Raw genomic sequence first — 14,422 nt, 5'->3', positions numbered from 1 at the left:
GAGATTTATTCCAAGGAATCAGCTAATGTGATTCTGGGGGCTGGCAGCTCCCAAGACCTACAGTCAGCAAGCTGGACACCCAGGGGAGTCAATGGTGCAGCTTGGTCTAAAGGTCTGGGAAGAGCCGAGGTTTTAGTTTGAAGCTGAAGGCAAGAAAAAACAAAAAAGCCAAACAACAACAAGACAAAACAATGTCCTAGCTCAAAAGCAGTCAGGCAGATAGAATTCCCTTTTACTCAAGGGAGGGTCAGCCTTTTTGTTTTATTTAAGTCATCAACCGATTGGGTGAGGCCCACCAACTTTGGGAGAGCAATCTGCTTTACTCAGTCTGTCAGTTTAAATGTTAATCACGTGCATAATCACCCTCAAAGACACAGAATAATATTTGACCAAATGTCTTGGTAACCCATGGCCTGTCATACTCTCCCAGGTATTATCTGCATTTTAATTTTAATTCTTCTTTATTCTTAACCAGGGCAGGAGAAGAAGCATGATTTGAAGCCATATGAGCAAGACACCAAAGGCTCTTACTCCTAAACATCATACTGATAATTAATAGTTTAAAAAGCTATTTCTTTCTCTGTATTTGTGACACATTTTATGTAATATAGCAGAATAAATAGAAGAGTAAGTCGTCAGTCTTCTAACATAAATTTTATTTTGAAGCTAACCCATTAGTTCATTTGTATTTTTGCGTTTTTATTGTACCAAATTGATATAAAATTAACTATTTTAAAATGAATCATTCAGTGGCATTTAGTACTCTTATAATGCTGTGTAACACCACTTCTGTCTAATTCCAGAGCATTTTCATCATCTCAAAAAGGAATCCCTTACCTGCTCAGCAGTTGCTGCCCATTTACCCTTCTTTTCTGTAGCCATGAGCCAGCATTCTGTCTCTGGATTCAGCTATTCTGGGTATTTCATATAAGTGGAATCATACAATGTGTGACCTTCTGTCTGATTCCTTTCATTTAGCCAAATGTTTCCGAGGCTCATGTGTGTTGCAGCTTATATCAGTACTTCATCTATTTTTGTGACTAAATAATATTCCATTTTATGTATATACTACAATTTATTTATCCATTCATCCTTTGATGAATGTTTGGATTGTTTTCCTGTTTTGGCTATTGTGAATAGTTCTGTTATGAACATGTATATACATGTATTTGTTTGAGTATCTCTTCTCAATTCTTTGGGGAATATAGTAGGAATAGGAATGTTGGGTCATATGGTAATTCCACCTTTAACTTTTTGGGAAACTGCTGGACTATTTTCCATAGTGGCTGAACCATTTTTTTTCCCACCAGCAATGTACAAGGGTTTCAATTTCTCCACATCCTCGCCAATACTTAAATTCCTATTCATTCATATTTAAGTAACCAAGTTTAAATACCTAATCTTGTACATAAATATTTATCCTACAAGGAGATCTCCTAGGGGATGTCAAGAAACCAGAGAACCAGACTATTAGTTTCTAACGAAGACATGATTAATTTAAAATTAACGGGGAAAGGATATCTTAAATACTTCAATTAATGATTTACCTGCACTCCAGCTCATTCCAAAATGAATTTGATATGGCTTACAATGTGGAATTTCTATACTACCTGCATCAGAGTATCTGGGGGTACTTGTTAAATAATATATATATATATATAGACAGGCCTCACCAAATTTGAGACATCAGAATCTCAGGGCCTTAAAAGGGGCCTCCTTCTGGAATCTTCATTTTAAATGTGCTCTCTGAGTGACTTTTATATAAACTGAAATTGATGTAACTAGGCCAAAAATTCTCATTAGTCCAATAAGGGGTTGAATCTCACCAGGATCATCATTTAAAGTATTTGTGATTAGAGGACTTTCTGCTGTGTCAGGACTCTGTGCTCTGCAGAAAGAGATGAGATTGACCATTTTCAGTCTTGCATGTTAATGTAATTTAAGAATTATCTTTTAATTTTCCCTTTTGGGATTTTCTTAATAACTATTTTGGCATATATTATATTTAGATCACTGATATATAAATGGAAGCATTAAGAAGCGTGAGTCTAACATTTTATTGCAATAGTGAGACTTTCATTATAGTGCCTGACATTAGTCCTCACAGAGTAACTGAGTTCATGTTTTTACCATTAGAAGTCTTTTCTCTACAAATACCTTTTAATATATGCTTCAATTTTTAAATGATTAGATGCGGGATTTAATATTTCTTGAGGATGATGTTTGATGAATTGGTCACTTCAGCATTTCTATCACTTTTTTGGGACCAAGGATGTCATTAGAAATCTTATGAATCCTTTACCTATTCCTCCCAACTCCCCAAAACTAATGAATATCCTACTGTCCCCCAGAATTTTGAATAAATTTCTGAGATTCCATAGATAAAAGGATGAGAATACCAAGATGTTTAAACCTCTCTCTTCTTCTCTACATCTTTAATTTTTCTCTGCAAGTTAAAAAATTTCTCATTACTCTTGTTACACATTGGAAAAAGCAGTAATACCTAATATATCTACAAAACCAGATTCCCAGTCATTTCAGTCACTCAAACATATTATTTATTCAAAAGAAAGAAGAAAAAAATCTTTCTATACTGAATAAAAAGCTGGCCTGAAGCCCAAGTATTTTCTATGGTAAGAGAGCTAGAGAGACAACCTTGAGAAATCTTAGGCAGCAGACTAAATGCAGGTGAGCTCATTGACTAAGATGAAAATATGGAATATAACATGAGAGCAAAAGGCTAGAGGGATCTGATTTTAAAATGATAATGTGTTCTCCTTTAATGGAGAGACTGAAAACACAGTCCCCCTTGGTCACCCCTGAATATACTCCTTTTGGAGTAATGAGTATATATCTGCATACTGAAGACTCTTGCTTGTCAAGAAGAGGTAGCGTGGAGACTTCTCTGGGGGTCCAGACTCTGTGCTTCCGACACAAGGGGTATGAGTTCGATCTGTGGTAGGAGAACTAGATCTCATATGGCACTTGGCATGGCCAAAGAAAAAAGAAAACACAGGATGCTACTAATTATAACATGTTCTTGCCTGGAGAATCCCAGGGACGGGAGAGCCTGGTGGGCTGCCGTCTTTGGGGTTGCACAGAGTCAGACACGACTGAAGCGACTTAGCAGCAGCAGCAGCAGCATGGAAGGTGGAATTCATTTTAGAAAGACTTCAGAAAAATGTCCATGAACATACAAAAATGTTTCACAACCATTAAAAAAAATGGATAATGTTAGACTACTAGGACATTTTGCTGATATTAAAAGCTCCAAGAGAGTGTTCTTTTCTGCTAGAATATTTCAGATGGGTGATTCAGTATTTCTGCCTGTTCTGTTTAAGTGATTTTTTTGTGAATACAAAGGTTTACAACACTATTTTTGCAAAGGTAGATGTCATTGTTGAGATGTTTTTCTAGCAGCTATGTCTCTGGTGACCCAAGGAACACATTTGCAAGATGATTGACAGGGTTAGTGATGCTGCTTGTGGTCAGGAGTAGAGTGACACTTGGAATATAAATGAGGCTTAGATGCTTCATTTTTTAAAAAGAAGTAAGTAGTAAAATGCCAGCTTGGCAAAACCACAATGTATGCTTAGGTGTGGATGGCAAAAAAATAACACTGACTAATGGCATTTAAAAAGAAGTTATTAGATATAGACTACAAAATCAATTTCCTGTTCAAAAATTACATCTATGTACAATTTTAGAAAAACATTTGTACGATTGAAAACCAGAAGCTCCAAGCAGTATCTATATCCTAGTAGATTACACATGGTTTTTATTGTTTTTGTATTTTGCTGTATGAGTGAATTTTTTACAAGGAATAGTGTTTACATTTAGAATCATTCAAACTAAAAAATCTACTTTCATTTTAAAATATTAGACTTCTCTACAGGATGTGTTCGCTAAGGCCTTGCGTGGGGCTGTGTAAACAAGAGGGTGCCCAGGGTGCTTTGGATCACTGAGAGCTTCCGCCCTTGTATGTTTCACCTGGTCTGACATTTTCCCCCATCATTTTCCCTCCTGCTTGTAGCTGGAAGACGAAATTACAACCTTACGACAAGTTTTATCAGCGAAAGAAAGGCGTCTTGTGGAGATAAAACAAAAACTCGGCATGAACCTGATGAATGAATTAAAACAGAACTTTAGCAGAGGCTGGCATGACGTGCAGACCACTACTGCGTAAGTATATTTTTTTTCTTAAAAAGTAATCACTCAGCCTGCTGTCTTGCCTCTTCTATATATATATTTTTTTTCCTTCAAGGCTTATTTTGTACTGGTGTCCAGGGAAAATATTTTCTCTAGAAGTAAAATATATAGAAATATGAATGGTCATTAATATGTCACATGATGCAGGCTCTACAAAGTAGCTTCATGAAATAAAACTTTGTTCACCAAAACTGTTTTCACTTAGACTAATTTATGGAGTTGTACGGTTTTAAATTCTTTCTCTTCAATATATATATATTTTTAACATTTGTTAAATATATACTTTAGGCTTATGTTTTTCCATAAAATTCTAAATCCTTTGAATACTTGGCACTCACTACATATTTTGAATTTCTATCAAAAATGATTGACAGTTTTAAAAACTGTAGACTTATTGACCATTAACGTAAAGAGAAAAAACTGTATCTTTCATATTTGGGGGATGTGCTTTTTATCCCTGTTACTCTATAGAATGTGTATGTATATATTGGCCTCTGCCTTCAGTTCCTGGCACAAAGCTCCCAAACTCATAATTTCTTAAGTGATAAGAGCGCTAGGAGCATCTTTTGTTCTCATGTTTGCACTGTGACCCTCGTTCCTGACACAGAGTTCCTAAATCCTTTGGGATTTCCAGGGTGACAGCTGTATCCTTGCTTCTAATGAGATGACTCTTGGTGGACTCCTAGAGTAGAGCCGGTCACCAGAAAGACCAAGCCATGATTAGAGGCTGTTAGTCCCATGCCCCCTTCTCTATGGAGAGAAAAGGACCTGGAAATGGTCTATCATGCCTATGATGAAACTCCATAAAAATCTCAAAAATATGGCATTTGGAGAGCTTTGAGATTGCTGAACCCATGGAAGTGCCAGGCAGGTGTCCCAGGAGAGAGCATGGAAAGCATGTGTTCCCATGGGAACATGGGGATGGGTTCCCATCCCCACATGCCTCTTTCATCGGGCTGTTCATCTGTATCTTTTATCATATAATTTTTACAATAAATCGGTATAACCGAGCAAGTAATCTGTTTTCTTAAGTTCTGTGAGCCACTCTAGCAAATTAATTGAACTTGGGGAGGAGGTTGTAGGAACCTCTGATTTATAGCCCCTTGGACTTCCCTGGTGGTTCAGACAGTACCTGCAATGTGGAAGACCCAGATTCAATTCCTTCGTCTGGAAGATCCCCTGGAGCGGGGCATGGCAACCCAGTCCAGTATTCTTGCCTGGAGGATTCCATGAACAGAGGAGCCTGCGGGCTGCAGTCCATGGGGTCGCAGAGTCGGACATGACTGAGTGACTAACACTTTGGTCAGGGGCACTGGTGGTAATCTGGACCTGTGATTTGTATCTGAAGTGGGGTGAGTGGGGCACAGTCTTGTGGGACTGAACCCTTAACCTGTGGGATCTGATGTGATCTCCAGGTAGTGTCAGAATTAAATTGTAGGAGACTCAGCTGGTGTTGCAGAACCCCTTGATGTGAGAAACCCCTCCACACAAACACATCTGGTGTCAGAAGTGTCCTGAGTGTGCTGGTAAGTGTGAGAGTACAGGAGAAACACTGGAGAAGCAAGTTTTTCTTTCTTAGACCAGCAGAAATGTTTTCAGCTTTGCTATTATCTTCTTGTCTGATATTAGGCAAGGTATAGAATAACTTTGAGTATTCTACGGTCTTGCTTTTATGGGGTTACTTTTTAAAATTTCACAAAATAATTAACTATTGTGGTACTTTTCTAATGATTTAAAATATTTTGCTTGCCAGGTGGTCTTGTGCCAAAGGGAAGAAGGTGCCCAAATCCTAATGTGATTTTTCTTCCTTTCGTGTGTTGGGGGCTGGGGCCTGATGGAAAAACCATAGAGGCTTCCTATCTTTGACCCCAGATTCCACCATCAAGACATTTTTGACCTTGTGTTATGCATTTTCTTCCCTACTATTACCCTTTGGAACTTAAAGATATTACATTCCTAGCATCTGAGTGGGAAACAGTTTTTCTCTTTGCTGATACTTCTCTCCCACGCATAGAGGGGCTTCCATGAAATGAGATCATATTAGTACCTGTCATAGGTAGTGAGGATTCAGTGAGTACAGAACAGCATCTGGCACTTTGTATGCCTGTTTGCTGTTCTAGGAAGCACGTCTGGTGGGGAGATCCAAGAATTCTGTTTTGGCTTCACAGACTTAAGAGAAGGAACCATGGTTGCCAAGGAAGGGGGAAAGAATGAGGGGCAGGGACGGCTAGGGAGTTTGGGATGGACAGGTCCACTGCCATATTTTAAATGGATAACCAACAAGGATCTGCTGTATTGCACGTGGAATTCTGCTTACTGTTTTGTGGCAGCCTGGATGGGAGGGGAGTCTGGGGGAGAATGGATACATGTATACGGCTAAATCCCTTGACTGTGCATCTGAAACTATCACAACATTGTTAATCGGCTATACCCCAATACAAGGGCTTCCCTGGGGGCTCAGTCAGTAAAGAATCTGCCAGAAATGCAGGAAACCGCCTGCAATGCAGGAGACCTGGGTTCAGTCCCTGGGTGGGGAAGATCCCCTGGAGAAGGGAATGGCAACCCACTCCAGTAATCTTGCCTGGGAAATCCCATGGATGGAGGTGCCAGCTGGGCTACAGTCCATAGCGTCACAAAGAATCAGACATGCCTTAGCAACCAAGGCAAAATAAAATGTTGAAAAAAATTCTGTTTGAGCTGTGTTCAGTCTGAGATGCCCAACAGACCAACAAGTTGCTCCAAGGGGGCGACTCAGAGGAAGAATCAGGGCTAGAGATGGACATGAGAGTTATCCACATACTGATGCAGTGAAAGCTACAGGACTAGAACAGATTTCCTCAGAGATTAGTTAGTAAATACAGATGATTACGGTCTCACTCACCTTTAGGAATGATGTGAACTTTCCTTTGTAAAGAAGAATAAATCTCTTTTTTAAGAGGGAGGCCTGAGTCTATCAGCAACATAATTTTAGGAGATCATTCTCTCGCACCCTTTTTTCTTGACTGCTAAGGGAAGGAATGATGCTGAAGCTGAAACTCCAGTACTTTGGCCACCTCATGCGAAGAGTTGACTCATTGGAAAAGACCCTGATGCTGGGAGGGATTGGGGGCAGGAGAAGGGGACGACAGAGAAGGAGATGGCTGGATGGCATCACCGACTCGATGGACATGAGTTTGAGTGAACTCTGGGAGTTGGTGATGGACAGGGAGGCCTGGCGTGCTGCGATTCATGAGGTCACAAAGAATCGGACACGACTGAGCGACTGAACCGAACTGAACTGAACTGAAGCGAAGGGAAAAGTCCTATGTTGGGACAAGGGGTAGAGTATGATCATAGAATCTATTTTTCCCCTGGATATTTTTAATGGTGAAATAAATTATTGTTTATTAAATAATTTGCATCCATTAAAATGCTGCTGCTGCTGCTGCGAAGTCACTTCAGTCATGTCTGACTCTGTGTGACCCCATAGACGGCAGCCCACCAGGCTCCCCTGTCCCTGGGATTCTCCAGGCACGAACACTGGAGTGGGTTGCCATTTCCTTTTCCAATGCATGAAAGTGAAAAGTGAAAGTGAAGTCGTTCAGTTGTGTCTGACTCTTTGTGACCCCATGGACTGCAGCCCACCAGGCTCCTCTGTCCATGGGATTTTCCAGGCAAGAGTACTGGAGTGGGGTGCCATCACCTTCTCTGATTAAAATGCTACTTTTCCAAAAAAAAAAAAAATTAATTACATAGAAAAATGCTAGCTAACATAATATTCAGTGAAAACTCATCTCACTTATAAAATATATATATGTAGAAAAAAGACTGAAAGGAAACTGGGTGATGGATATGTGTGTAAGATTCTTTATTTTTTCCATTCACCCATCTTTCCTTTTTTTTTTCTCCCCTGAATATTTAAATTCTTGCTATTAATGTACATCATACTGACTTTAGAACAATATCTATGCATCATGTGGTGAAAATTTTGATGTGAGGGAGTGATCAACTGGGGTAGGGTTAGCTTGGATAAAATTAGATTTCAAAGCACTAAAAAGAATTTTAACTGTCAAGGCACTACAGGTATTCCAGAGGCAATATTTTGCATGCTGATTAAACAGTCATGACCTATTTAGTTTGATTTATAATGAAATGAAAACCTCTGATATGTTAATGAAAGATTTTGCATATTTTAGTTTGTGGTAGGGTTCATATTGGAAAGAAACCAGAGGAATAGGAATAACTACACAGCAGATTAAAATTAACTCCCTTTTAGAAAGATAACCATACAGTATTAGGTCAAGAGATCATCTGTGTCCCAGGGCTTGTTGTTGCTGTTGTTTTTGTCATAGTTTTTTGATTTCAAAGACTCTAAGAACACACACAGAAAGTCCCCCTACCCTCTTCTTTTTTCTTCTCTGAAGCTTTATAATGTTTTTAGGCTTTAAGGAGGCACAGGGGAGGTGGGTGGCCTTGGGGTGAAGAGGTGGGGAGACCATTGGAGGAGAAATTGAATCTCTTCTGGAAATAGAAGGAAAAGTAATTTGAAAACCTGATGTCATGTCATGGTGGGCTATTCAAACTGATGTGCTTCATTTTAGTGAGTATTTGGCCTTTGCTAACCTGTAAAATTGCCCCAACACTAAACCCCTCTGAGTTGTATCATAGACCAAATGGTAGTCTACAAAGGGGAGAGGGTCATGGAATGGAATTTCAACTATTCCATCTTTTCGGAACCTTAATAAATTCACCCTATATACAGAGTAGTAAAAATCTAACATTCAGCTTTTTAAAAAATGCACAGTGCTTGAAAATTGAAGCTTGGTGTATATGATTTATTTACTCTTTGATTTTGTGCTTCTAAGACTTCCAGCCCATTGTGGTCAGTAAAGATTATTATATCTTATTTATGTGGCCTTGCTGTGGCGCCATTAGGTTCAGAAGTGCCAGTGAAGATTAAAGACCTAATTTTAAAAGACCGTGTATCCCATCTCTCTCATGGTTGCTCATTCTTACTGGCCTCATCATACAAGGTAGAACATAGGTTCTACTTTTCTAGATTCAAGTGGTAAATCTGTGATTTGGTGTTGTGTTTAGGGAACCTTTGGAAGAGAAGAAGTCTAAATAGTTTTTGTCTTTGGTGAAGTGCTGCATATTCAATTGTTAAAGTATTACTCTCTTTTAAATCCCGTAATAGAAAATAGATTTGGATTATAAAATGTCTTCTTGTAAAAAGACTGTTGAATTTAAATTTTTTTCTTCTTCCTGCATGTAGAAAAATGCTTTAGGTCAGAACACTTTAGAGGATGACATGCTTTCTCCTTTTGACTATTAACACTGATTTTCAAATCACTAGCACATGAAGAGAGGAAGAGCCCTCTGTCAGTATGCTGGCCAAACAGCTCAACTGTTCTAATGTTTAAAGGTTACCCATTCCTTAAAATGTAAAGATACACACACACACAGATACAATGGAGTATTATCCAACCACGAGAAAAGGAAATCCTGTTGTTTGCAATAATATGGGTGGGCCTTGAGGGCACTATGCTAAGTGAAGTCAGAGAAGGATAGAATCTACATGGTGTCACTTATATGTGGAATCTAAAAAAAAAAAAAAAAGTCAGACTCTTGGAAACAGAGAATGCAAGAGCGGTTTCTGGAGGTGGTGAGTATGGGTGAAATAGGGAGAGGTTGCTAAGAGTACAAACTATCAGTTGTAAGTTGAATAAGGTTTGAGGAGCTAATGTATAATATAATGACCATAGTTGAAAACACTACTGTATAAATGAAATTTGCTAAGAGAGTAGAACTTAATGTTCTCATCAATATATACATGTGCGTGAATGCTTAGTTGCTTAGTCTTGTCCTACTCTTTGTGACCCCCATGGACTGTCGCCTGCCAGGCGTCTCTGTCTATGGAATTTTCTAGGCAAGAATACTAGTGTGGATTGCCATTTCCTTCTCCAGAGGATCTTCCCGACCCAGGGATGGAACCTGCTTCTCTTGCGTCTCCTGCATTGCAGGCAGATTCTTTACCTTCTGAACCACCAAGGAAGCCCATATTCCCCCAAAGCAGGTGTTTGCTGGAGTTGCTTTAGAGCGCGCAAGGACAAATTTCCCTCACTCATTTGAAGGTCACCATGGCTCTTCCCTAGAAGGGGAAAGTTCACGCTGCCAAGGCCTGACTTTGCACCTTGTACCTGAAGTCAGGGAATCCAACTGGACTCTGTTTCCTCCCTTTGGCCTCACAGGGCTCTTGCTCTGGTTGATTTCAGGTGCTGGGGATACAGTGATGATGAACAAGATGTGGTCCCCACCCTCAGGAAGTTCAGATAAGTCACAGAGAGGGACTCAGAAACCCTAATTGCAGCACAAAGAACAATGTTTGGAAAGAGCTGTGCAGAGGGGATTATGGGAACCCTGAGGAGAGGCACACAACACAGACGTCTTAGAGCAAATACTCTCGAGTTTTCTGCCTCCCAGTGCACAACTGACAGCAACTGAGGATATCTTAACATTTTGACTTTTATTTAAGGAAGATGTATTAGTCTCCTGCTCTGCCAATTATGGACCTCAGCAGTGGTGTGATTCACATTTAGCTTAAAATAAGAGATGCTGCTGCTGCTGCTGCTGCTGCGTCGCTTCAGTCGTGTCCGACTCTGTGCGACCCCATAGACGGCAGTCCACCAGGCTCCCCCATCCCTGGGATTCTCCAGGCAAGAACACTGGAGTGGGTTGCCATTTCCTTCTCCAATGTGTGAAAGTGAAAAGTGAAAGGGAAGTTGCTCAGTTGTGTCTGACTCTTTGTGACCCCATGGACTGCAGCCCACCAGGCTCCTCCGTCCATAGGATTTTCCAGGCAAGAGTACTGGAGTGGGTGCCATCGCCTTCCCCAAAGAGGTGTTAGTAATCTAAAATGTTAAATACTGCTTCCTTTTAAATTAGAAGGTTGTCAGTTCAATCAGAAGGTTAGCATTTAAGTTGTTTTTCATCATTTGAATATTATTGGACATATTTTTATGCAGTAGAGTTGAAAAACAGTTTTAAGGCAATGGCACCCTACTCCAGTGCTCTTGCCTGGAAAATCCCATGGATGGAGAAGCCTGGTAGGCTGCAGTCCATGGGGTTTTGAAGAGTCGGACATGACTGAGCGACTTCACTTTCACTTTTCACTTTCACGCATTGGAGAAGGAAATGGCAACCCACTCCAGTGTTCTTGCCTGGAGAATCCCAGGGACAGGGGAGCCTGGTGGGCTGTTGTCTATGGGGTCGCATAGAGTCGGACACGACTGAAGCGACTTATCAGCAACAGCAGCAATATAAACTAAGTGGGCTTTCCAGGTGGCGTAGTGGTAAAGAATCCAATCCACCTGCCAGTGCAGGAGACACAAGAGATGTGGGTTCGATCCCTGGGTCAAGAAGATCCCCTGGAGAAGGAAATGGCAACCCATTCCAGTATTCTTGCCTGGAGAAACCTATGGACAGAGGAACCTGGCAGGCTGCAGTCCTTGGGGTCACCAAAGAGTTGGACACGACTGAGCACAGCACAAACTATGTACAGAATTTCATGGCACAGTGAAGGGAGTGAAATGCAACTATGCTTACTTCCTTGGGGGTTATCAGTGGCCTGACAGAAGGGCCCTTTTTCAAGATGCAGGATGGGGATGTATATTACTTATTCAGTTTTAAGATCAAGCCCAATTAGGATGCACCAGAAGGTACAAGGTCTGTGCAGTGCATAACTCCAGAAGAGCCCTTCACTTAGGGTGTAATGTGTAATATGTGTCTTTCCCTATTCCCTAGGAAATGTCTGTTTAGTAATGAATGTTTAGTTTGATTTTATCATCTAGATAATACATGATTTTTACACTTCCTAAAAACACAGGCATTGTGTAAATAAATAACATATGGTGCTGATAATATTATAGACTTGTTTCTTCCTGCTAACAAAAAAGAATAATAGAATATCGTATTACTAAAAATAGGTGGAGAAACAGTGGAAACAGTGTCAGACTTTATTTTGGGGGGGGGCTCCAAATCACTGCAGATGGTGATTGCAGCCATGAAATTAAAAGACGCTTACTCCTTGCAAGGAAAGTTATGACCAACCTACATAGCATATTCAAAAGCAGAGACATTACTTTGCCAACAAAGGTCTGTCTAGTCAAGGCTATGGTTTTTCCAGTGGTCATGTATGGATGTGAAAGTTGGACTGTGAAGAAAGCTGAGCACAGAAGAATTGATGCTTTTGAACTGTGGTGTTGGAGAAGACTCTTGAGAGTCCCCTGGACTGCAAGGAGATCCAACCAGTCCATCCTAAAGGAGATCAGCCCTTGGTGTTCTTTGGAAGGACTGATGCTAAAGCTGAAACTCCAATACTTTGTCCACCTCATGCGAAGAGTTGACTCATTGGAAAAGACTCTGATGCTGGGAGGGATTGGGGGCAGGAGGAGGAGATGACAGAGGATGAGATTGCTGGATGGCATCACCGACTTGATGGACATGAGTTTGGGTGAACTCCGGGAGTTGGTGATGGACAGGGAGGCCTGGCGTGTTACAATTCATGGGGTCACAAAGAGTCGGACATGACTGAGCGACTGAATTGAACTGAACTGAACTGAAAGTGATTTCAGTCCCAAGGAAAACCAACAACGGTATTTTAAAGCATTTGCTTAAAGTCTGATAGTATATTTAGGGCTGGATGATTTGTGGGAGGTGGAAGGGGTGGAGGTATAAGGGAAGTTCCCACATAATGGATTTCATAGGACATAGTCTTCTTGGAGGTGCCATATGCATGAAAGTTCTAGGCTAAGCAGGGAGCTTTGGGGGAACTTACCTGGGGACAGCGTATATTGGAATATGATGGTATGTGCATTATAATAATTGTTTTTCAGTTGCGATCCCATGGATTGCAACATGCCAAGCTTCCCTGTCCTTCACCGTCTCCCAGAGCTTGCTCAAACTCATGTACATTGAATCAGTGATGCCATCCAACCATCTCATTTATAACAATTAATTAAAAAAAAATCAGTTCAAATTTTTTGGTTCAGTTGAGATATAATTATATTAAGTATAACACATGTGCATATGTGCTGAGTCGCTTCAGTCATGTCCAACTCTTTTGTCACCCTAAGAACTGTAGCCCACCAGGCTCCTCTGTCCATGCATTCTCCAGGCAAGAATACTGGCGTGGGTTGCCGTGCTCTCCTTCAGGGGATCTTCCTGACCCAGGGATGGAACTCACATCTCTTATGTCTCCTGCATTGGCAGGCAGGTTCTTTACCACTGATGTCACCTGGGAAATCCAATATAATACATACAGCTCTGTAGAAGTCTAGGCAGTGCAGTATAGTGACTTGACTTACATATTCCCTCAGGTTAGGTGCTTTTGTTTTCTGCTTTATTAATTAACGCTTGGAAATTTCCCAGGCCAGTGGACACACCACTGCCTTTCCTGCCACCATGCTCAAAACCTGAAGTCAGTCTTTTTGTCTTGTTCCATTTGTCACTAGTAACCTCTTGTCAAGTCTGTCCGTTCTCTCTAATCCATCACACCGCTCTGTTCTTACTGCCTTGACTCCCAGTTCAGACCAACAGAGGCCCTTCCCCTTCGATCACTGATTCCTTCATCTAGTATTTATTCAGTTTCCCCTTTTTCCTGCTGCCAGATCCTAGGGACACAAAAATGAATGGCTTCCTTGTCCTCGGGGAGTCAGCCTTGTGGGGACATAGGTTTAGGAACAGATCATTGCAGTACTGTATTCCTAAGACTGTCTTGAAAAAAGTCACTGTATTAGCTTAAGATTATGCACCCTTCTTACTCCAACCTCTCTCCATATTACAAAATAAGTACTAGTTCAATTTTGCCTTTTTATGGTTCCTTTTACCCACATAAATAGTAAAAGCTTACATTTCTCTTTGAAATATGCATTCTCTAATCTGTGTTAGCTTTGATGGCTAGCGCTTTCATTGTCCTTTCATAGAGTTAGTACATCTCTTTAAGAATAATTTTCTACTATCAAAGCAGTTCCATTATTTGTGATTAAAGATCTGCACATTCACATCTAGGCTTACAAATGTGTATTTTTTACTGAATTCAGATCGCATGGTCTGACTTTCCTGCTGATGAGCAGCCACCAATCCATCCTTCCCAAAGAGGAGAAGCAATTGCTTCTGTGGATCATCTTCCTAAATCTGTTTTGGAAAGGGAACTTTCAGAAGTCCCTTGGTGGCT

General features: G+C 40.6%; 1 protein-coding gene across 1 annotated transcript in view; it reads left to right on the top strand.

Moving 5' to 3' along the window:
- Window positions 1–14,422, top strand: part of TPD52L1 (TPD52 like 1) — a 69,052-nt gene that overhangs the window by 40,686 nt on the left and 13,944 nt on the right. The window contains exon 5 of the mRNA XM_068985523.1: window positions 4,034–4,182. Within this exon, the coding sequence (XP_068841624.1) occupies window positions 4,034–4,182 (149 nt within the window). The remainder of the gene's footprint in view (window positions 1–4,033; window positions 4,183–14,422) is intronic.

This window comes from Capricornis sumatraensis, chromosome 13 (assembly GCF_032405125.1).
Source record: "Capricornis sumatraensis isolate serow.1 chromosome 13, serow.2, whole genome shotgun sequence".
NCBI classification, from domain to species: Eukaryota; Metazoa; Chordata; class Mammalia; order Artiodactyla; family Bovidae; genus Capricornis; species Capricornis sumatraensis.
Note: the sequence above shows the minus strand (reverse complement) of the source record. Positions and strands in the feature narration are given on the sequence as shown.